At 40.5% G+C, this 22,952-nt stretch overlaps 1 protein-coding gene across 3 annotated transcripts in view; it reads right to left on the reverse strand.

Annotated features, from left to right (window-relative positions):
- Positions 1 to 22,952, reverse strand: part of kcnc1b (potassium voltage-gated channel, Shaw-related subfamily, member 1b) — a 36,643-nt gene that overhangs the window by 5,862 nt on the left and 7,829 nt on the right. For 2 of the 3 annotated variants that reach the window (XM_067437027.1, XM_067437026.1), the window contains exons 2-3: positions 4,964 to 5,897; positions 973 to 1,149 (exon numbers count right to left, since the gene is read on the reverse strand). In XM_067437027.1, the coding sequence (XP_067293128.1) occupies positions 973 to 1,149; positions 4,964 to 5,897 (1,111 nt within the window). The remainder of the gene's footprint in view (positions 1 to 972; positions 1,150 to 4,963; positions 5,898 to 22,952) is intronic. The other variant, XM_067437028.1, reaches the window with a different exon arrangement.

The following is a 22,952-nucleotide window of genomic DNA, read 5'->3' on the forward strand; positions in this document are numbered from 1 at the left end:
TACAGCACAACACAGGTTCAGAGAGACATCAAAGAACTCAGCCAGACACATCAGCCCGACAGGCGGCAACCATACGCATACACCCAGAGGATGCTAGCTCTGTTAAATATAGGGTGGACAAACAGGAGTATTTCATTTGGATCTTTAATTCTTTCTTATCCTAAAGTATTGCTCAAGGTCTAACCTTTATTACGGAAAGTCTTACTAGCCCTGTCCAAGTCTTATCTGGACTATCCTTTTGAAAAGACCAGCATAGATGTTTGAGAACCAACAAAACTTTGTAACTAGCCTACCCAGCAAGTCTTCCTCGATCGTCCAGCATCAAGAGAAAGGCCATGCTGGTCTATCAGCTAGACCAAGCTGGTCTTTTCAGTGGGGTAGCATAGACTTGCTAATGGCGCCTCATAGTTTTGAGTTACGATCAAGAGCTTCTGACTGGCTGAGTTCTTGTCATGTGACCACATGCCCCATATCCCATGCTGCATCTCTAGTGAGATTCACCGTCACCCTAACCACCCGCCATTGTGAATCTGCATGCAAACAAGCACACTTCTAGGCAATATACTGGCTCATTTACCGTTTTTTTTTCATCAACATTGTACTTTCTTTAAATTTAAAACTGGACCTTTACGTAACAGTCCACCAAATCTGCCGGAAATACGTACAGTAAAGCATACTGCACTCACGTGAACACATTAAGAAAAACTGGCACTGCATGTTCTTCTCAAAGATCTTGTTCAGACTGAGCTAAAAATCAAAAGAGGCCTGTTGAAGGCTCACTTGGATATACAGCTTTTCCTGTCAACCTTAGGATAACGGCAGACCCGAGGAGCTATCAGACTGCGAGAAAGGAGGCTGAGTGATAGTCGGTCGGTATGCACCGAAAGAGCATCTTTGATTGACATCTGCTCCACTTTCAAAAACGGCACTGGCAGTGCTCTGACAGGTGGCAGTGATTGGCTGGTTACGTACCCTTCCTGACTCTCCCCCCCGTGTGATTGGCTCGTTCTCCTCCGGAGGTGAGCAGGAAGCAGGGCCTCTCGCGGTCCACAGGGCTGAAGACTTCCTCGGGCGACACCGCCTGGTCGATGTGAGGACAATCCTCATTGGCCAGGGCAGCTTTGGATGGCTCCCCGTTCACTTTAAAATCTCCAGTCACAGGCAGAGAGAGATGGCTCGTTACAGATTGATGCAAGGTGACATGCAGGATTTATTTCAGGCTATCAACACGGCGATACATCCTGAAATGCTCAGGGCTGATGATATATAAAATGACATTTCTGCAAGAAAGGCTGATGCTTTTTCCACCATGCATGATTTTATACCTAGTCAAGTTCACCTGGATTGATCTAGCATTGACAAAATCATATCAAGACCTAGATCAGGGGTAATCAGCCCTGCTCCTGGAGACCCATTGCCCAACCTTAATTAAACACACTTGAACCAGCTAATCATTTTCAGTATTGTTTGAACACTGTTGGAGCAGGTTTGAACCTAAACTCTGTAAAACACTAGCCTGGCTCTGCCCTCCTATGTACTTCCGCTCAACTTTCATTTTCCTTCAGTACTACATCTGGGACTGGGGTGTATTCTTAGGTTTTCTCCGAGCAAATTTTTACCGGTCTAATCAGCGAACAGGAGGGAGTTGCTGAGAACGATGACGTTGATGTCATCCGCTAGTTTGAGTTGTAGTTCAGTGATGGCGGCGGAGAACGATACGAACCATTCATTCTGTTGTGGCACCGCTGCTGAATATCCAGAAGTTAAAGCCGGAGCAAGAACAATCTTTGCACGGGTTTGTTGGTGGCCATGATGTGGTGGCCTTCCTCCCAGACGGTGAATTCAGGAAAAGTTTGATTTTCCAGCTCGCTTCGTTAGTGGCCTAACAGGGCAAAGCCCTGTTTGGACGGTAATTGTTCCTCGTGGAGTCGGAAGGTATTGCCATCATTTACAGGGGCTAGTCAGTGATTTTATTGCCGTCCATTTCCCACCACCCGCGTAAAAATCCCCGGCCGAGTTACCTACTGCTTTTGACAAAAGCCAACCTCGTGTGGTGATGTAATTGCTGTCCAAATCCACATCTCTGAGTTTACAAGAATATATCACTTCAAAATTCACTCTTTATATCCTTTTTGACCACTGCAGAGCACCGTACGGTCGCTCTTTGCTGTTATTTGGATGCATTTCTAGACTTGTAAATTTTTAAAATGCTGGCAAGTATTTACAAGAGCAATATATTTCATCACCGCTCAAACTAATTAAAATAAAAGCACTTAAACATTTGAATTGGGCCGTTATTTATGGCAGCGTTTATACTTATCATACTAAGCACAATCCGAATGCATAAGTTTTGGGGTTTTTATCCTGTGGTTTTATCACTGAGGTGGCTGCACATTTATTTGGACGGATTTGTGAGAAACAGACGAAGCATGCATGACATACGTCACGACTAAACGTTAGCGATTGGTTATGGCAGATCCAATAGTTTTAAACTTCAACAGAGTTCCCGCCTTCGCGGAAGTAAACGCTTGTCAATGGAGAGTGGCCAGACTCTCTGTACAAATGAAACGTGTGAGAGTCTGGTAAGACCAGGCTAGTAAAACACTGGGTCTCTATCGGAGAAGAGATAAATACTCCTGACCTAGATGTAGGAAATTTGACTTCTATTTGATCTGGATGCTGAAAGTAGAACTGGACTTTTCAGTTCTCTGTAGTCGACAGATGCCTTCATCAAAGTGCATTGCTTTTGGTCACACAGTTTAGCATCATTTACAAACCCTTTTCCCTCTACATCCTCAAAACATACCATGTCCTTTTATCTCAATGTATTCTCAGCACTGTCTGGCATAGCATAAACTCTAGCGTGTGGGGTTACACTTAATTGCTAGGTTGGACTTTCTGTAATGTAGATGCCTGTGAAAGCTTAGAGTAGTAGTAAGCTTCAGTGACAGAGAGCAACAGAGAGATTACTGCATTCCTAAATCCATTAGCACTTTTCAATGTTCACAAACAAGACCACTAATTACTCTTAATCACATGTTTCTTGCTTAAAATCAAACCTACCTGCAGAGCATTATTCAGAGGCGCCCAACCCAAGTGCAATTCAGTCTAGCTAAACACCCAGAGCTCAGCATATCAAAATCATTATCATTTCAAATAAAAGAGTTGAACTGAATCTCTTTAGCTACTTTAGCTGTGTTTAAATTTGTGCATAGGTTGTATACTCGTTATTGCGGTGCATTGTGGGATTGAATGAGCACACTCGATAATGTCCACTATGGATTCGGACACCACTACAAATTGCTGTCCCTTCAAATAGTGCCTTATTTAAGGGTATAGGGGCGATTTCGGATTCAGCCTTTGTCTCCTTATCCAAAAAGTCAATCTATTGAAGCTAAGCTGCAAAAACACCTTGCAAAAACATGACTACCTACATTAACACATTAGTGTTCAGCAAAATGACTCATTAAATTGTGGCAAAGTAACAAGAAAGTGCGAAATGGATTGTTTGTAAATTCTGGGACACACCAAGCCGACGTCAAAGAACTAGCGGCTGCGTCTCGGCCAGAAATCTGCATTTGAACACAACAAAAGGACTGAAGGTGACTCAACTAGCACATGCTTTTTGTGCCAGCGTCTATTTCAGCAGGTATCAATAGTCTATTTTCGTCGTTCGAAAAGGGAAAGCAAAACTAGGACTGCAGATGTACAAATCATGAACAAAGCAACGCTTGATGATTTTGAATATCAATCACGCTGATCACTTTCTTCAATCCAGTCATCTCATATTGTTATGAAATATTTGTGCATTCGAACGCTCAGGTAAGATGACACAATATTATAACAGCTTTCTGTCTGTAGCGTATTGCCTCACTAAGCCGGTTCAAAAACAACCGTCCTCTTGATGTGTCCCGGTACAGTGGCAAGTTGTTTAACTCTGAAGGTGATAATAAATGGGGCAACTTTTCTGACCAGTGTTGGAGAGCGATGAAGCTTGGGAAACAAATTTCTATCTTGATACTTTAGATTGTTTGTAAGCCCTATGTCTTACCTGTTGACATAACATTGGCCAGCAACATTGCTTAGAAAGTTGCCCCTTGCATCATCACCTTAAAGGACAACTCCGGTGAAAAACTTATAACGCTTGTCTATGGGGCATAAAATAAGTAAAATGAAATCGCTAGTTAATATCTCTAACAAGGCTCAAAAAAGCCTCACACTGACACGGTAGCATAATGAGAGTCCCCACATGCAAACCGAAGCATTGTGAACGTTGTAAGTGTACAAACAGTTTAATAAGAAGATACTTTATAAAGACAGTCCATTACACGTTTACAGAGAGTAATCATCTTTGAAAACAAGTTGAGCCACGAAGGCGGTGCTAAGTGATGAACTGTGACTTGGAATCTCATATGGGACACCTTCTTCCCTTGTAGTTAGTCAACCATATATTTTAATAAACAGATATAATTCATGCATTTCCATGTAATTCGATTTTACAAACTTAATGCCTATCGATCAGCCCACTTAGCAAAGTGTTCGTGGCTCGACTGGTCCAAGATGGCTGCTGTCTGTAAACGCGTAATGTACTGTCTTTATAAAGTATCTTCTTATTAAACTGTTTGTACACTTACAATGTTCTCAATGCTTCATGTAGGGACCCTCATTATGCTACCTTGTTAGTGTGAGGCTATTTTGAGCCTTGTTAGTGGTATTAACTAGCAAAGTAATTTCATTTTCCATGAAAACGCATCCCAGAGAACGATCTACTCGGTAACCATGTGTTAATTACCCATAGGTTCATTTAAGGTCCAGGAGTTGTTCTTTAAGGTCCAGAAATAAGGTAATATAATGGTAAAACCAAATCAGTGGCACTCTGGGAAAACAAATGTATGAAACGGCTTTAAGGTTAACACATAGTAACACTTACGAGCTTTACAGATTCTAAAATATTAGTTCCTACCTTGGTATCTGATCTCGGAAACCTCTTCCTGTGCCAGGGGGCATGTGTCGCTGTGCGTGCTGGGCCGCGGGGAGTTAATGGCTGACTTGCAGTAGTTGGGAGACCCCAGTTGAGGTGCTCGTGGGATATGCTTATTTTTCTTCTTTGGTAGTTTTTGTTTCGCCATGGCAAGGGAGTAGTACATACCGAAGTTGTTCACGATTACAGGGACAGGCATGGCAATCGTCAGCACACCTGCAAGGGCGCACAGTGCGCCAACCAGCATACCAGACGTCGTCTGAGGGTACATATCGCCGTAGCCGAGGGTTGTCATTGTTACCACAGCCCACCAGAAGCCAATGGGGATGTTCTTGAAGTGCGTGTCGTTACTAGCGTAGGGGTCATTGGGGTTTCTTCCAATACGTTCGGCGTAGTAGATCATAGTGGCAAAGATTAAGACTCCGAGTGCCAGGAAAATGATGAGGAGGATAAATTCATTGGTGCTGGCACGGAGCGTGTGCCCTAGTACCCGCAAACCCACAAAGTGTCGTGTCAACTTGAAGATACGGAGAATCCGAACAAATCGTACCACACGGAGGAAACCCAACACATCTTTTGCTGCTTTGGAGGAGAGTCCGCTCAGCCCCACCTCCAGGTAGAAAGGAAGGATAGCCACAAAGTCGATGATGTTGAGGGTGTTTCGGACAAACTTTAATTTGTTTGGGCATGTAGTCACTCGGATCAGAAACTCAAAAGTGAACCACACAACGCAGACACCCTCAACGTAGGTTAACTGCACCATGGTCTCCGTCTCAGGGATGACACGTTCCAGAGTTTCATTGCCGTCCGTATAGGACTCTGTACGGTTGATGATAGGATTGAAGGCCTCGTGCGTCTCCAAACAGAAAGTGGTAATGGATACCAAAATGAAGAACAAAGATGCAAATGCTATCCACTGTAAAAAAAAGAGAGAGAGACATTATGTAAGACCTTAAAGAAACCCAAAAATGACAGTTCTTAAAATATTTATTCACCCTAATGTCGTTCCAAGCGTGTATGTCTCTCTTTCATCCGTGGAGCACAACAGGGGAAATTTTGGAGGGTTGTCTATCCTGAAAGCTTTGGTATGACTTCAGAAGACTTGATACTTTGATATTTGTATGATGCTTTTAAACCTCATTCCCTATTCACTGTAACTGCATGGAGCAAAGAGCGATCAATGCAATACTTCAAAATCCTCCTTTTGTTTTCCACTAAAGAAAAAGGTTATACAGGAACAACACTAGGATTAGTAAGTGACAGAATTCCTTAAATGCTTGTTCTGTATATTCCTTTAAAAAAACAGCTGTAACACACAGGTCTGCTATAAATAGGTTTTCCCAACTTAAGAGCAGACAAAAATAAATCCAATCACAACACCATGAAAACATTAATTGCTCATGAACGCCCATTTCAGCAGAATTCAGAGGAAGCGCATTTGGATAATGTCACGTCTTGAGTTTCTCAATGTGTTACTGAAAAGTGCCACGTCAACAAGCTGAAACTCAAGGTCATTGCGCGCTCTCAAGGACAGCATAGAATGACAGGAAGGCACCAACATAGCTGCCCTCCATCTCTTTGGGATAAATTTAACCATAGTTCCCCTCACTAGGGACTCCTTGGTCAGCCTCTGGCAAGGTTACCACACAGATTTGGTGAGATGGTCCCTCGAGTGTTTTGAAAGAGGATGGGGGAAGCTTTCGCCATTTTCACTGCAGCTTACTGTAAGAGAGCACGACAAGCATGGACAGATGGAACTGGATTTCACAAGGGGAGCCCCACCACAGGAAATCGCCCAGAATGGTGGAATTACATAAGTGCAAGTTGGTCATGTTTTCCCTACCATGGGATCTTCTGGCAACTATGAAAGGCAACATCCATTCTCTATAGTGATTACTTTGCTGAAATAAAAAGACTGTTTTATATATTTTTATATATATAATGGGGTGGGAAAAAGCATTCATTGATCAAAAAAATCATATTCATCATAATCACTACTACTATCAGAGGCGGAGTACTTTTACTTTCCAAGTAATTTTGTTTTTCAAGTATATGTACTTTATCAGGGTTATTCTTTGTAAAAAAAAATTTACTTCACAACATTCCAAAACATAATATTGTACTTTTTACTGCAATACATTTCATATTGAATATCATTTAATACTTAATTACATTTTTAAAAAAAATGTGCTGTATACTTTTTGTAAGAGCCAATTTAACATAGCAATAAAGTTTATATTATTATTGCAGATTTTTTGCCATTAATAACTGAAAGTATTATGTAACGTTCTTTGAGAAGCAATTCTGATATTTCCTGTGGTTTATATATTTCAATATTATTTCCTATGTTTATAATGTATAATTTTGTTCTGTTTCTTTAATGGTTTACGCCCACTTCGCGTGCGCAGAAGATTGAGTTTAGGAAGAAAGAAGGGAGAAACAGTTTTCTTACCGTCTCGTCGATCTTGTCAATTATGGATAAATCTTGTGTTTAAACGTTTAAGGTAATACAAGATAAGGTTTGACAAGTGTCATAGGATACAGGAAACAATAGGATTTGTACATTTTTGTATTTTTTGTGTTTGATTATTAAACTCCCACTGGTTTACGGATTTTGACTGACTTTTTGACGAGTAAGAAGAACCCATCTTTTTCAGCCACTATAGTACAAGTAAAGTTAAGGACTTTGCATCAACATATAAGTAAGAAAACTTCTCTTTTCGTCCGAATTGGATGAGCAATATTTTTGTTTTTAACAAGAGGATTGTCGAGTGATTCGCGCATCATCAGAGACCATCATCGGACTATACTTGGATTTAATGCACCATCGCGGCTGAGATTCTCCGATGGCATTTGGGATTACACACACAACGGATTTGGCTGATCGGACTTTGGTGAACTTTGGCAATAGTTTGGACGTTTAGGGATATTATTGGACTTTGGATATGGTTGAATTGTGCTGCGTCATGGACTCGCCATGTGCGCTCCGTCAAACAATGTCGCAAGAGGGCGATCTCATCTGCTTTCGTGATGAATACAATGCGCGCTTTGAACACGAACATTGATTACTATGGAAACAGAGGAATTGAACGCGACCTCTAAACGAGTGCCGAAGATGACTGTTAAAGCACAAGAGGAACGGCTTAACCAGTTGATGGGAAGTAGAAGAGCCAAACTGGGACATTTAACAAGGCAAATGAGAGAAATTGAAACTTTGCTTGAGGACTCTGGTAATGTTGACACTGTAAATGAATGCATAAATGGTGAGTTTGCACAGTCCTTTATTGCATTTCAAGACATTAATAATGAAACCAGAGAACTTATGTCTGTTGATGAGGCATATTTAGATCAGATACATTGGTTTGAACCCAAGTCTCAAGCATTTAAGCACTTTGTAGACAAGGTCAAAGATTGGATTGAAAGAGTAAATCTCCAATCTAAAGAGGCAGAGCAATGTGATGCAGAGGTCGAATGTACTGACAGTGCCTCAATGGTTATTTCTTCTTCACAACTGCCTCTCTTTCAAAAAAAATCTGGTAGTCAGGTGGCCTCAGGGGTTTCATCTACAGCTTCTTCTAGGCTGAAAATTGAAGCTGAAAGGGCAGAACTGTTGGCACGTGCTAATACTTTGAAGCAGAAACAAGATCTTGAGAGGGAAGAAGCTGAGCTCAAAGCAAAAAAGGAAAATTTAGAGCTCCAAACTGCTATTGCTGCGGCTGAAGCCAAACTGAAGGTTTTTTCAATGTATGAACCATCGCGTAGCGTTTCTGATGCATCTGGTAGTGCAGCAAGAGCAGCCACAACTAAAGAGAATCTTAAAGCTACATCTGACAAAGCAGTAAGGCCAAAAACATTTTTCCGTGAGTTAGCACCTGATACTGATGACGTACCAAGAGTCAGCGATGTGCAACAGGATTTTGCTAAATCACAGCCACCAAGAACAGATGTGAGCATTCCTTCACATGTTGAAACAGGGAGCTTGTTCAACATCATGCAACGTCAAAATGACATTGCTGAGATTTTCATAAAACAGCAGTCTTTATCTACTCTCCCTCCAATGGACATTCCAGTATTTAGTGGAGACCCGCTAGAATTCACATTCTTCATTCGAGCATTTGAGCATGGAGTAGAGAATAAGACCACAAATAACAGAGACAGATTGTACTTCTTAGAGCAGTTCACCACAGGGCAACCAAAGGTGCTGGTACGCAGCTGTCAACAAATGCTTTCTGAAAAGGGCTACAATGAGGCTAAGAGACTACTCTACCAACATTTTGGCAATGAGTACACAATTGCCACTGCCTATACAGAAAAAGCACTGAACTGGCCAGATTTAAAGCCTGAGGATAACAAAGCCTTAACAGATTTTGCTCTTTTCCTTACTGGTTGTCGCAATACTGTTGACAGTGTGGAATATGTTGAGGAGATGGACAGTCCAAGCAACATGCGTGCTATTGTTACCAAGCTTCCTTTTAAACTGAGAGAAAAGTGGAGAGTAGTTGCCTGTGAGCTTCAGGAAAGGACTGGCTTGAGAGCAAGATTTTCCGACTTGGTTAGTTTTGTAGACAAACAGGCAAGAATTGTTTCACATCCACTGTTTGGCAATATCCAGGATAACAAAATGGGTAAGGACAATCTCAGATTTAAACCAAACAAATCAAGTAACTTACAAGTGAAAGAAAGGAAAACAACATTTGCCACAAGTGTGACACCTGTTCCAGAGCTCAATAAACAAAGAATAATGGTAAAAGAAGGAGCAAAGGCAAGGCATGGAACTCACTGCTTATACTGTAATAAAGAGCATGGATTGGACGTTTGCAACGCTTTGAAGCACAAGCCACACAAGGAAAAGCTGGACTTTCTGAAAGCTAAGGGCTTGTGCTATGGTTGCTTATTACCAGGTCACATGAGTAAAGGTTGTGTGCAAAGACTTGTTTGTCAAAAATGCTCACTAAAGCATCCAACCATTCTTCATCTTCCGGAAAAGCCAGCGCTTCCAGGATCACAAAATGGAGACAGTTCCACAACTGTCACTGAATCATGTACCACAACCAGCGAAACTTGTGGCTGTACGGGGGCTGGTGGGTTTGTGTGCTCTTTGGCCATTGTACCAGTCAGAGTTAAATCCCAAAAAAGCAATCATGAGGTTACGACCTACGCCTTCTTGGACCCAGGAAGTTCTGCAACATTTTGCACAGAACAACTAATGAAGGAGTTAAAGCTAACTGGTAGGAAAACAAACATCCTGCTGCGTACTATGGGACAGGAAAGGTCTGTTAGTACACACGTTTTCACCGAACTGGAAGTAAGTGGACTGAATGAAAACAGTTTTGTGGGTCTCCCTCAGGTGTTCTCACAAAAAGAGATTCCAGTTAAAAGAGAAAACATTCCGCAACAGAAGGATGTTAAGAAATGGAAGTACCTTGAAGAGGTGCATCTTCCTCAGATCAATTCAGGTATTGGCTTACTAATAGGAACAAATGTACCCAAGATTCTTGAGCCATGGAAAGTTATCAACAGCAGAGGAAATGGGCCTTATGCTGTCAAGACCATCCTGGGCTGGATTGTAAATGGACCTTTGGAAAGAGAGAACATCCAAACTGACAGAAGCACAGGATGGCCACAGGTGATGGCAAACAGGATTTCAGTGGTAAGCTTGGAGAACCTAATTCAACAGCAAATGAGTTATGATTTTCCTGAATGTAAGCAAGCTGAAAATTTGGAAATGTCTATAGAGGATAGACAGTTTATGGAGTCTGTATCACAGTCAGTAGAGCTTGTTGATGGACATTACTGCATTGGCCTTCCTTTGAGAAAAAATGATGTAGTGTTTCCAAACAACTATGTTGTTGCATCTCTGCGCGCTCAATTTCTGAAAAGGAAATTCAAAAGAAGTTCAGCTTTCCACAATGACTACTGTAGTTTCATGGATGACATGTTAGTCAAAGGTCATGCTGAGAAAATCCCTGCATGTGAAACTGAAGGAAACTCTGGCAGAATCTGGTACATTCCACACCACGGGGTGTATCACCCGCAGAAACACAAACTTCGAGTGGTGTTTGACTGCGCAGCAACCTACCAAGGAAAATCACTTAACTCTCAACTGTTACAAGGACCCAACTTAAATAGTTCTCTCATTGGTGTGCTGACAAGGTTCAGACATGAGCCGATTGCCCTCGCAGCAGATGTAGAAGGAATGTTTCATCAGGTCAGAGTTCCTGATAAAGACAAAGACCTGTTAAGATTCCTTTGGTGGCCAAAAGGAGACACTGCGCAGGAAATGGAGGAATACAGAATGACTGTGCACTTATTTGGTGCTACATCCTCCCCAAGTTGTGCAATCTACGCTCTGCAAAGGTGTGCAAAAGACAATAGTGCACATCACAGATCAGAGGTAACTCAGACAGTCCTTAGAAATTTCTATGTGGACGACTGTTTGACGTCTGTGGCTACGGAACAACAGGGTATTGCTCTATTGCATGAATTAAGGGAGGTGTGTGCATCAGGAGGATTTAACTTGACCAAGTGGATGTCCAACAGTCGGACTGTTCTTGCATCCATAAGTGAAGACAGCAAAGCAAAGACAGTGAAAGACTTGGATCTGGAGAAAGAAAAGTTACCATTGGAAAGAGCCCTAGGGGTTCAGTGGTGTGTAGAGACAGACACTTTGCAGTTCAAAGTAACTCTACAGGAAAAGCCTCTTACAAGGAGAGGAATCTTGTCCATGGTCAGCTCAATTTATGATCCCCTTGGAATACTTTCTCCAGTCATTCTTCCTGCAAAACAAATACTGCAAGAGCTTTGTAGAACAAAACATGAATGGGATGACAGTATTCCAGAACCGCTCAGACATCAGTGGAACCTGTGGTTGGCTAGTCTTCAGAACTTAAATGACTTTCAGGTTGAGAGATGCATGAAGCCACTTGACTTTGGAGAAATCACCTCAGCACAGCTGCACCATTTTGCAGACGCCAGTGAACTGGGTTATGGCACGGTGTCTTACTTGCTCATGGAGAACTGCAGAGGTGATCAACATTGTGCCTTTGTAATGGGTAAAGCAAGGGTTGCTCCAGTAAAGTCAGTTACTGTGCCACGTCTTGAGCTCACAGCAGCTACAATGGCTTCTAGAATGGACAATATGCTGATATCTGAATTGGACTTGATTCTTCAGGAGTCTGTATTTTGGACAGATAGTACTTCAGTCCTGAAGTATCTCAACAATGAAAGCACACGGTTCCGTACTTTTGTGGCCAACAGGGTAACTGCCATCAGGGAGCTCTCAAAGGTGTCGCAATGGAGGTATGTGAAATCTTCTGACAACCCAGCCGACATTGCCTCAAGAGGACTCACTGTAGATGCTTTCCTTAAATCAAATTCATGGCTCACTGGTCCATCCTTTCTGACTAAGCCAGAATCGGAATGGCCAAAAATGCCAAATCACACTCTTAAGATAACTGGCAATGATCTGGAAGTTAAGGAAGTCTCTGTCAATGCAGTGTGTGCAGATAATTATGACTATACTTCTCAGTTCTTTTCACACTACTCAGAGTGGTACAGGTTAAGAAGAGCCATTGCATGGTTCCTTAAATTAAAAACCATTCTGAAGGCACTGGTAGAAAAAAGAAAAGAGCTGTCCCACAGTCTAAGAGTGAATTCTGATCTTGAAATGGAAATGGAAACCTTCAAAGCTTCACTGTCAGGTGTTACATTGACTGTAAGTGATGTTGAAAAAGCTGAGAAAGAGATCATTTGCTACAGCCAAACAATCATGTTTCCCGGGGAAATAAAAACCCTCCAGCAAGGTAAAAATGTGAAACGCAGTAGCCCTCTTTACAGGTTGTCACCAGTTTTGCAAGATAAAATCCTAAGAGTAGGTGGCAGACTAAGCAGATCAGCTATGCCTGAGGAGTCGAAGCATCCTGCTATCTTAGCAAAGGACCATCATGTTGCACATCTGATTTTAAGATCAATTCATGTAGATGTAGGTCATAGCGGCCGTAATCACATGTTGTCAAAGTTGCGAGAAAAATATTGGATTCCAAAATCGCAAACAGCCATCAGAAAAATTCTGTCTCAATGCACAGTTTGTAAACGTCAGCACGGCATTACAAGCACACAATACATGGCTGATCTTCCCCGTGACAGACTTTTGCCAGATGAACCCCCATTCACAAATGTGGGCATTGATTATTTTGGCCCATTTGAAATCAAAAGAGGAAGGACATTGATTAAAAGATATGGGGTAATCTTTACTTGCCTGACCTTAAGAGCTGTTCACGTTGAGATTGCTAGCTCTTTGGATACGGACTCGTGCATTCATGCACTAAGAAGATTTATTTCTAGAAGGGGTCAGGTTCAAACAATCAGGTCTGACAATGGAACAAATTTCATTGGGGCAGAAAGGGAGTTGCGAACAGCCATACAAAGTTTGAATAATGACAGGATTCAAACCACATTGCTTGCAAAAGGTGTACAGTGGATTTTCAACCCCCCAACTGCATCCCACCATGGAGGAGTTTGGGAACGACAAATACGGACTGTCAGAAAAATTCTGAACTCCACTGTAAAACAGCAGTCTCTCGATGAAGAAAGTCTTCAAACGCTCTTATGTGAGGTGGAGGCAATAATCAATAGTCGTCCCATCACTAAGGTCTCCAATGACCCAAATGACTTAGAGGCCCTCACTCCAAATCATTTGCTGCTGCTCAAAGTAAAGCCGTCCATGCCTCCTGGGGTATTTGACGAAAAGGACCTGTATTCCAGACGTAGGTGGCGCCAAGTTCAGTATATGGCTGACCTATTCTGGAAGCGCTGGATCAAAGAGTACTTACCAGACCTGCAAGAAAGACAAAAGTGGCAAAGCCTAAAGAAAAATCTCAAGCCTGGGGACATTGTATTGGTTGCAGACAATTCTGCACCACGAAACTCTTGGGTTATGGGACGTGTGCTACAAACATTCACAGACAACAAGGGTCTTGTGCGGCAAGCCCAAGTGAAAACCAACACGAGCACTCTTTTACGGCCTGTTACTAAGCTTTGTTTACTTTTAGAGGCAGATTTATAATCACGTACACATAATCCTGTATGTAGTATCTGGTATGAGTCCGATGCGTTAATTCAGGTCTTATTGGAACATTTTTACTCCAATTTAGTGAAGAATATTTTTGCATCTTTAATTTACTTGGCTCTTTAGTAAATAGATTGGTAATTGTTTTGTTGAACACAAAGACAATTAGGGGCTGGTATGTAAGAGCCAATTTAACATAGCAATAAAGTTTATATTATTATTGCAGATTTTTTGCCATTAATAACTGAAAGTATTATGTAACGTTCTTTGAGAAGCAATTCTGATATTTCCTGTGGTTTATATATTTCAATATTATTTCCTATGTTTATAATGTATAATTTTGTTCTGTTTCTTTAATGGTTTACGCCCACTTCGCGTGCGCAGAAGATTGAGTTTAGGAAGAAAGAAGGGAGAAACAGTTTTCTTACCGTCTCGTCGATCTTGTCAATTATGGATAAATCTTGTGTTTAAACGTTTAAGGTAATACAAGATAAGGTTTGACAAGTGTCATAGGATACAGGAAACAATAGGATTTGTACATTTTTGTATTTTTTGTGTTTGATTATTAAACTCCCACTGGTTTACGGATTTTGACTGACTTTTTGACGAGTAAGAAGAACCCATCTTTTTCAGCCACTATAGTACAAGTAAAGTTAAGGACTTTGCATCAACACTTTTACTCAAGTAAAAGTAATTCAAAGTTTACTTGAGAAAGTTTTACAAGTAAAAAAGAACTACATTTTTTATGTAATAAGTATTAAAGGTGGGGTAAGTGCTATCTGGTAACCGTTGTTGATATTTCAAATCACCAAAACAAACATGCCCCTACCCCCAAAAGGGTCTCGCCCCTATTTTAATAGCTCCGCCCCACACATACGTAACCCAGGCAACGACTATGGCAGAATCTCTGCGTAACTAATCCAGGTCGAATATTCAATGATAAAAGTCACCCCTTCCATGACAAAAACACAAACCGTTCTCATGAACAACTCGATAGAACACGAGCCGACAGTCCAGCTATCGATATATTACAATTATGACTGGATAAGGGTTATATAGATCATGAAAAGAGGAAACAAACATATATTAGGAGTATAGTATCTTACTTGTCAGACACATTTTGTGAGCGGATGCTTGAAGTGAGGAGCGAGGAGATTTAGATGCTCCATACGGTGTGGAAATGAACAGGTCTTTATCATCGCTGAAGTGAGCCACAATACGATCGCAAATGGACTAACAAGCGAACATGACACATGAGCATAGTCAAGCAAAAGCAGCATATGTTAGGCTAGTTCTCGTGTGTTTTGAATAATGACTTGCGTGCACAGAGCGAGCTCTCTTCTCACCATCACATGCCCCTTACCTGCTGATTGGCTACAAGTTTGTTATTCCACTCGGCCAGAGTCCTTTTTCTAAAACGGTTTTGAAATAACATTTACCCCACCTTTAAAGGTAAGAAAACAACAACTTTTATTTATGAAATGTGGTGCAGTAAAAAGTATGACATTATATATTATCACAACTTTTATTTATGAGATGTAGTACAGTAAAAAGTATGACATATATACTGACAACTTTTATTTATGAGATGCAGTGCAGTAAAAAGTATGACATTATATATTCTGACAACTTTTATTTATGAGATGAAGTGCAGTAAAAAGTATGACATTATATATTCTGACAACTTTTATTTATGAGATGTAGTACAGTAAAAAGTATGACATATATTCTGACAACTTTTATTGATGAGATGAAGTGCAGTAAAAAGTATGACATTATATAGTATGCTTTGGAATGTAGTAAAGTACAGTATTGTTCAAAATAATAGCAGTACAATGTGACTAACCAGAATAATCAAGGTTTTTCGTATATTTTTTTAGTGCTATGTGGCAAACAAGTTACCAACTACGACTTTATCCAGCATTGTCTTTTCTTTGGTTTGGTTTTCAATCCTCAAATAAAGATTCAAACGGTTGTGAATCAACAGATTGATTCATGATTCGGATTGCCAGTGTCACGTGATTTCAGCAGTTTGGCACTTTGACACACGATCCGAATCATGAATCAATCCGCTGATTCATGACCGTTTGAATCTTTATTTGAGGATTGGAAACCAAATCGGAAGAGAAGATTAACCCACTGATGTCACATATGGACTACTCTGATGATGTTTTTATTCCCTTTCTGGACATGGACAGTAGTGTGTATACACTTACAGTCTTGTTCAAAATAATAGCAGTACAATGTGACTAACCAGAATAATCAAGGTTTTTCGTATATTTTTTTATTGCTACGTGGCAAACAAGTTACCAGTAGGTTCAGTAGATTCTCAGAAAACAAATGAGACCCAGCATTCATGATATGCACGCTCTTAAGGCTGTGCAATTGGGCAATTAGTTGAATTAGTTGAAAGGGGTGTGTTAAAAAAAATAGCAGTGTGGCATTCAATCACTGAGGTCATCAATTTTGTGAAGAAACAGGTGTGAATCAGGTGGCCCCTATTTAAGGATGAAGCCAACACTTGTTGAACATGCATTTGAAAGCTGATGAAAATGGGTCGTTCAAGACATTGTTCAGAAGAACAGCGTACTTTGATTAAAAAGTTGATTAGAGAGGGGAAAACCTATAAAGAGGTGCAAAAAATGATAGGCTGTTCAGCTAAAATGATCTCCAATGCCTTAAAATGGAGAGCAAAACCAGAGAGACGTGGAAGAAAACGGAAGACAACCATCAAAATGGATAGAAGAATAACCAGAATGGCAAAGGCTCAGCCAATGATCACCTCCAGGATGATCAAAGACAGTCTGGAGTTACCTGTAAGTACTGTGACAGTTAGAAGACGTCTGTGTGAAGCTAATCTATTTTCAAGAATCCCCCGCAAAGTCCCTCTGTTAAAAAAAAGGCATGTGCAGAAGAGGTTACAATTTGCCAGAGAACACATCAACTGGCCTAAAGAGAAATGGAGGAACATTTTGTGGACTGATGAGAGTAAAATTGTTCTTTTTGGGTCCAAGGGCCACAGGCAGTTTGTGAGACGACCCCCAAACTCTGAATTCAAGCCACAGTACACAGTGAAGACAGTGAAGCATGGAGGTGCAAGCATCATGATATGGGCATGTTTCTCCTACTATGGTGTTGGGCCTATTTATCGCATACCAGGGATCATGGATCAGTTTGCATATGTTAAAATACTTGAAGAGGTCATGTTGCCCTATGCTGAAGAGGACATGCCCTTGAAACGGTTGTTTCAACAAGACAATGACCCAAAACACACTAGTAAACGGGCAAAGTCTTGGTTCCAAACCAACAAAATTAATGTTATGGAGTGGCCAGCCCAATCTCCAGACCTTAATCCAATTGAGAACTTGTGGGGTGATATCAAAAATGCTGTTTCTGAAGCAAAACCAAGAAATGTGAATGAATTGTGGAATGTTGTTAAAGAATCATGGAGTGGAATAACAGCTGAGAGGTGCCACAAGTTGGTTGACTCCATGCCACACAGATGTCAAGCAGTTTTTAAAAACTGTGGTCATACAACTAAATATTAGTTTAGTGATTCACAGGATTGCTAAATCCCAGAAAAAAAATGTTTGTACAAAATAGTTTTGAGTTTGTACAGTCAAAGGTAGACACTGCTATTTTTTTGAACACACCCCTTTCAACTAATTGCCCAATTGCACAGCCTTAAGAGCGTGCATATCATGAATGCTGGGTCTCATTTGTTTTCTGAGAATCTACTGAACCTACTGGTAACTTGTTTGCCACGTAGCAATAAAAAATATACTAAAAACCTTGATTATTCTGGTTAGTCACATTGTACTGCTATTATTTTGAACAATACTGTATAAGTTTTCCAAAGAAAAACACTGATAAAGTATACTTAAAAATGTACTTGAGTAGAAAGTAAAGATACTTCACTACTCTCCACCTCTGCTACTACTATTATCTTCTGAAGAACATCTCATGGTCTGGTCTGATTGGTTGCTTTTCTAGTTTCTGTTGCCCCCTTTCAAAAGCCTGACAAGCCAGACCCACATCAAGATGTTTGATCTAGTGGCAGTAGCCTAATAAACCTAGCCTGACAAGCCAGACCCACATCAAGATGTTTGGTCTGGAAACTCACCATAGACAGGGCTCAATCCGAGGGGCGCGATAAACGGTTGTCTATCAAACTCCCTCTGCACGCGATAGGATAGCGCTACACCAACCAGAGCAACGAAGGTGAAGCGGAGCTCGCTGACTGATTAAACATTCACCGTATCCGGTCGGCTAAACTACGAACACATCTTCCCTTTTAAAGAATGACTTCAGTGCCGCTCTTTGTTCTTTTCTCAGAGAAAAGCTTAACTCCAAATCTTCCAGAGTCGCGGTCAAAGCTGATTCGAAAGACCGCCGCCGTTCGCCAGTTTCTGTGTTAACTAGAAGCTCGCAAACGCAACTCGGCCGTCGTCATTATGGCCCCGCCCGCCGACTCTATACACGATGTGATTGGGCCGTCCAGATTGTGAGGAATACAGCTCAGAAGGGTATTGAGAGTTCCTAGACGACACTTGCGGGCAAATTAAATTTGCTGCCGTTAGGGTGCGTCTAGATTTCTAGGCTACCCTTTCAAGGTACAGTAAGTTATTTCTAAGAAACGCTGTTAAAAGTGGAAATGACAGAGTGCGTCACAACAAACTTGTAGCCAATCAGCAGTGATCAGAGAGAGTGAGCAAGGATTTAAAGAAAGATTGTTGAAAGAGAGATGGCTGAGAGACATTACAAAAGAGAAAATGTTGAGTTGTTTCTGCTCCATTCATTAGTAACACTGTTATGAGCAGTTTTGGGGCTAACGCATTAAATGTAACTTGAGTTACATAATCAGATTACTTTTTAAGTAAAGTAACGCATGTACATTAAAATATCTGAGTTACTTTTTCAAAATTCATTGCATCGTTCATGCTACAGTATAAATGCAAGCTAGTATCAAACAACAATGGTTTTAAAAAAAAGTTTTAATACACCTTCTCTGCTCCGATCTGCCTCTGGCTTTGACGGCTGGCAACACCTTTCAGTTCTCTGGTTCATTCTATCACATAAATCCTTCCACAGGCGGTTTATAACTGGGTCAGCCAGTGCTTAGTCTAACAGACACTATTCCCTAGATGTGCTTCGTTTCCTGTGTTTGTGAGGAGGAGAAGCGTTTTGTCTGAGGAAGCCTAGGAGCACATATGATCTGAGTTTGACCAGTGAAAAGGCTGTTGAGTTATGGAAACGGTCCATTTCCATAACTCAAACGCCTTTTCTAAAGGTCATATTTCAAATGGAAGAACTGGAGCAAAAAGCATCTTTCGCCACTGATGCCTGTTAAAACTAATCCATGTATTCAGATAGAAAAAAAAGCGTAAATTGCAAATATATCATATTATAAATTCGTATTGTTGATGTTGTAACATTTCTTTTTTTGAAGGCTCTTAAAAGTGTGAAATAGATAAATTTTTCCATTTCATAAACAATATTTCCTGCAGCTCCAGAGTAATTATGTTCTAAATGCATTCAAAGTCAGATGTATTGATATGCTAACAATGCTCGGAAAATACCAACCAAATCGTAGAGTACAAATTATGCTATACCGTGCTACAATATGGTTATCAATCCCATTTTACACACCTATCCCTGCAAACAATGCAAACAAAGTGAACGGTTATCATCTTATAGATGCGTGCCATCGCACCTGGAACTGTGGTTCTTTGCAGTTGTGTATGCAATATGTATCACACGGTCAGTGAACAGGCTGGGGCGGTAAAAAAACAGTTAATAATTCATCAAGGTAAAACATGGATTACATAATCACCACTGCTTTTTTCTCCCTCTTTTCTCTCTCCCTCACAAAACCCAGTGGCCTTTTCATTTCTTGCAATTCATATAATATAAACAAATGCGACATACGTCACCACAAACACGCTAAAAAGCTCTTATTTAATTGCTGAATCACTTTTGCTCTTTTCAAACCGAGGGCGAAAGCACATTCTCACGACCTTGCAAATCCCAGAGAGCAAAAGTTGGATCCATGAGAACGTTTTATCCTCACTCTCCCATTGATCAAGATAAACACAAGAACAGCTTGATCCTCTTGATCTCGGGGGACACAACATGATCCGTTTCTCCCCCTCTGCCCTCTCATCACACACTGATGAAGTGACAGTCCATTTTATGTTTCTTCTCTCCATAATATGTACATAAATGTACAAACGCTGGTAAAACATCTACTATAATATCACTGAATGTGTGCAAGTCACATGCTTTTCTTTTACTTTTATCTATAATGTCTATATAAAAAAGCACTCTTTTCTATTTTTTTTTTATTAATGCAGCATATTTAACTTAAAATAGATGCTACTTGGTTGAAAGAAAGAAAGAAAATCAAATGTAATGCATAGTATAACCACTAGATGGCAGCACAGGCTTATTCTTAAACGGGGTTTGAGCAAATCCTTGTTGCTGAGAAAAGTGTTTTCAGACATAATTAATTAGAATTCACAGCTTATTTTGAATGCCTGTCGATGGAAAAAAAATGTTTTATGTCCAAATGGTGTAGTTATGGCATCTACCAGCAGGGGCGAATCCTGCCATGCTATCCAGCCATTGGTTAGCATGTCTCCTAATGAACAATAATAGAGCTTCAGAGTCTTGAGCAACTTTCCGGCACTGTATCATCCAGTGAATCTAGTGCTTTATCGCGCCCATAGGGACGTTGACTGCAGACATATTGATGGCCGTTCTAAAGCCTCGTCATTTTTCAGTCATTTAGTATGAGTTTAAAAGCCCATTTTCATTTTTCAGCCTTTGAAAAAACGTGCAAGCTGCAGAACTGGGAATGCTGAAACTCACTTAAAGTGCCGGTAACTGAATTAGTCAGTGGGCGGCCCGGCGCTGATTCATTCTGCAAGTGCATGTGTGTTTGTGTATCAACCAATGTGTTGCCGTGATGCTAATACAGCTGAGATATGAGAAGTTCTCATTAAACGCACTCACACACCACAACCACACAGACTAATGAGTGATGCGCGGCCTGATAATTACTGTGAGGATGAGTCTGGATAAGACCTGAATGCAGACAGAGTCTGAACCAATAAGCCTAGTCTGTTCACTTCCTGTTCACTCATATTTACAGCAAAGTACTTCATTCAATTGCCACTTATATAGTATTCCCTTTCACAAAAGAGTCCCGGGTTCTAGTTGCATAAACATGGCCATTATTTTAAGCCCTAAAATCATGTACTGTCTGAGTACAAATTATATTTGAATTTGAATTTGCTTCGGCACTGTTAAAAAAAAAGTATGTTCTAAATGGTATGAAAATGGGTTGCATGAATGAAATTTAGACGTACTACATCCGCCATGTTGTCATTGCTTCACTTCACAGTCATTCATAAATCCTCTCCCGTGGCCTCATGGGATAGGAAAGTGTACATTGGTGTACAAGTGTACAATCTCAGCAGAAGTAGTAGGTCATCCAGAGACATTTTGTCTACTGTTTTTCCAATATGTATTCAGACACACTACTCTTTTGGCATACTGTTTTTCGCATACTATATGGGGAAAATTTCGATTTCAGACGCAGCGTGTCTTTAACTCTTTCCCTGCCCGCGTTTTTGAAAAAAGTTGCCAGCCAGGGCCAGCATTTTTGATAATTTTCACAAAGGTTTCATGGCCCCCAGAATATTTTGTGTATGAATATCTGAATGTGCAATATATCAAAAGAAATAACAGACAGCCTGCTTTTAAACAAAAACAACAAAAAAATGAATGCTTCCTTTTTATCAAAACTTGAATGTTTGTACATTTCTTGAAAATATTTGTTTTTGTCAAAAGCTTCATCTGGATCTGATTCAAAACTATGATCAAAACACAGATGGAGTAGATCAAGTCCATCAACACCCCTAAATCTTGCACAGTCCTAGGCAGTTTAAATTTATATGTTGATGATCACGTTATTTTACAAATGCATCTGCTCACATATACTATCGCTTGTTTCTTCTTCTTCTTCGCATGTGTTTTGATCGTGAGATTCAGTGCTCTTTCAGAAGATGCGTAATAGCGCTCCCTACCATATAACAGTGAAAACACGGAAAGCCAGAAATTCACGTAATGGCGAGGAAAGACTTAAAGGGTTAGTTCACCCAAAAATGACATTTCTTTCATTAATGACTCACTCCAATGTCGTTCCACACCCGTAAGACCTCTGTTCATCTTCGGAACACAGTTTAAGATATTTTAGATGTAGTCCGAAGGCTTTCTGTCCTTTGAATGTAAGTGTATGCCCACTTGATGTCCACGTCCAGAAGGGAATAAAAACATCATCAAAGTAGTCCATATGTGACATCAGTTGGTTGGTTAGACTCTTTTGAAGCGTCGACAATACATTCTGGTCCAAAAATAACAAAATATATGACTTTATTCAGCATTGTCTCCTCTTCCGCGTTTGTTTTCAAACCTCAAATAAAGATTCAAACGGTCGTGAATCAGCGGATTGATTCGTGATTCGTATCGCCAATGTTTGACACGCGATCCGAATCATGATTCATGTCCGTTTGGATCTTTATTTGAAGAACACAGAAGAGGAGACAATGCTGAATAAAGTCATATATTTTGTTATTTTTGGACCAAAATGTATTGTCAACGCTTTAAAAGAGTCTAACTAACCAACTGATGTCACATATGGACTACTTTGATGATGTTTTTATTCCCTTCTGGACGTGGACATCAAGTGGGCATACAATTACATTCCCCTCGGACTAAATCTAAAATTTCTTAAACTGTGTCTGAAGATGAACGGAAGTCTTACGAGTGTGAAACGACATTAGGGTGAGTCGTTAATGAAAGAAATGTCATTTTTGGGTGAACTAACCCTTTAAGTACTAG

This window comes from Pseudorasbora parva, chromosome 25 (genome assembly GCF_024679245.1).
Source record: "Pseudorasbora parva isolate DD20220531a chromosome 25, ASM2467924v1, whole genome shotgun sequence".
Classification (NCBI taxonomy): Eukaryota; Metazoa; Chordata; class Actinopteri; order Cypriniformes; family Gobionidae; genus Pseudorasbora; species Pseudorasbora parva.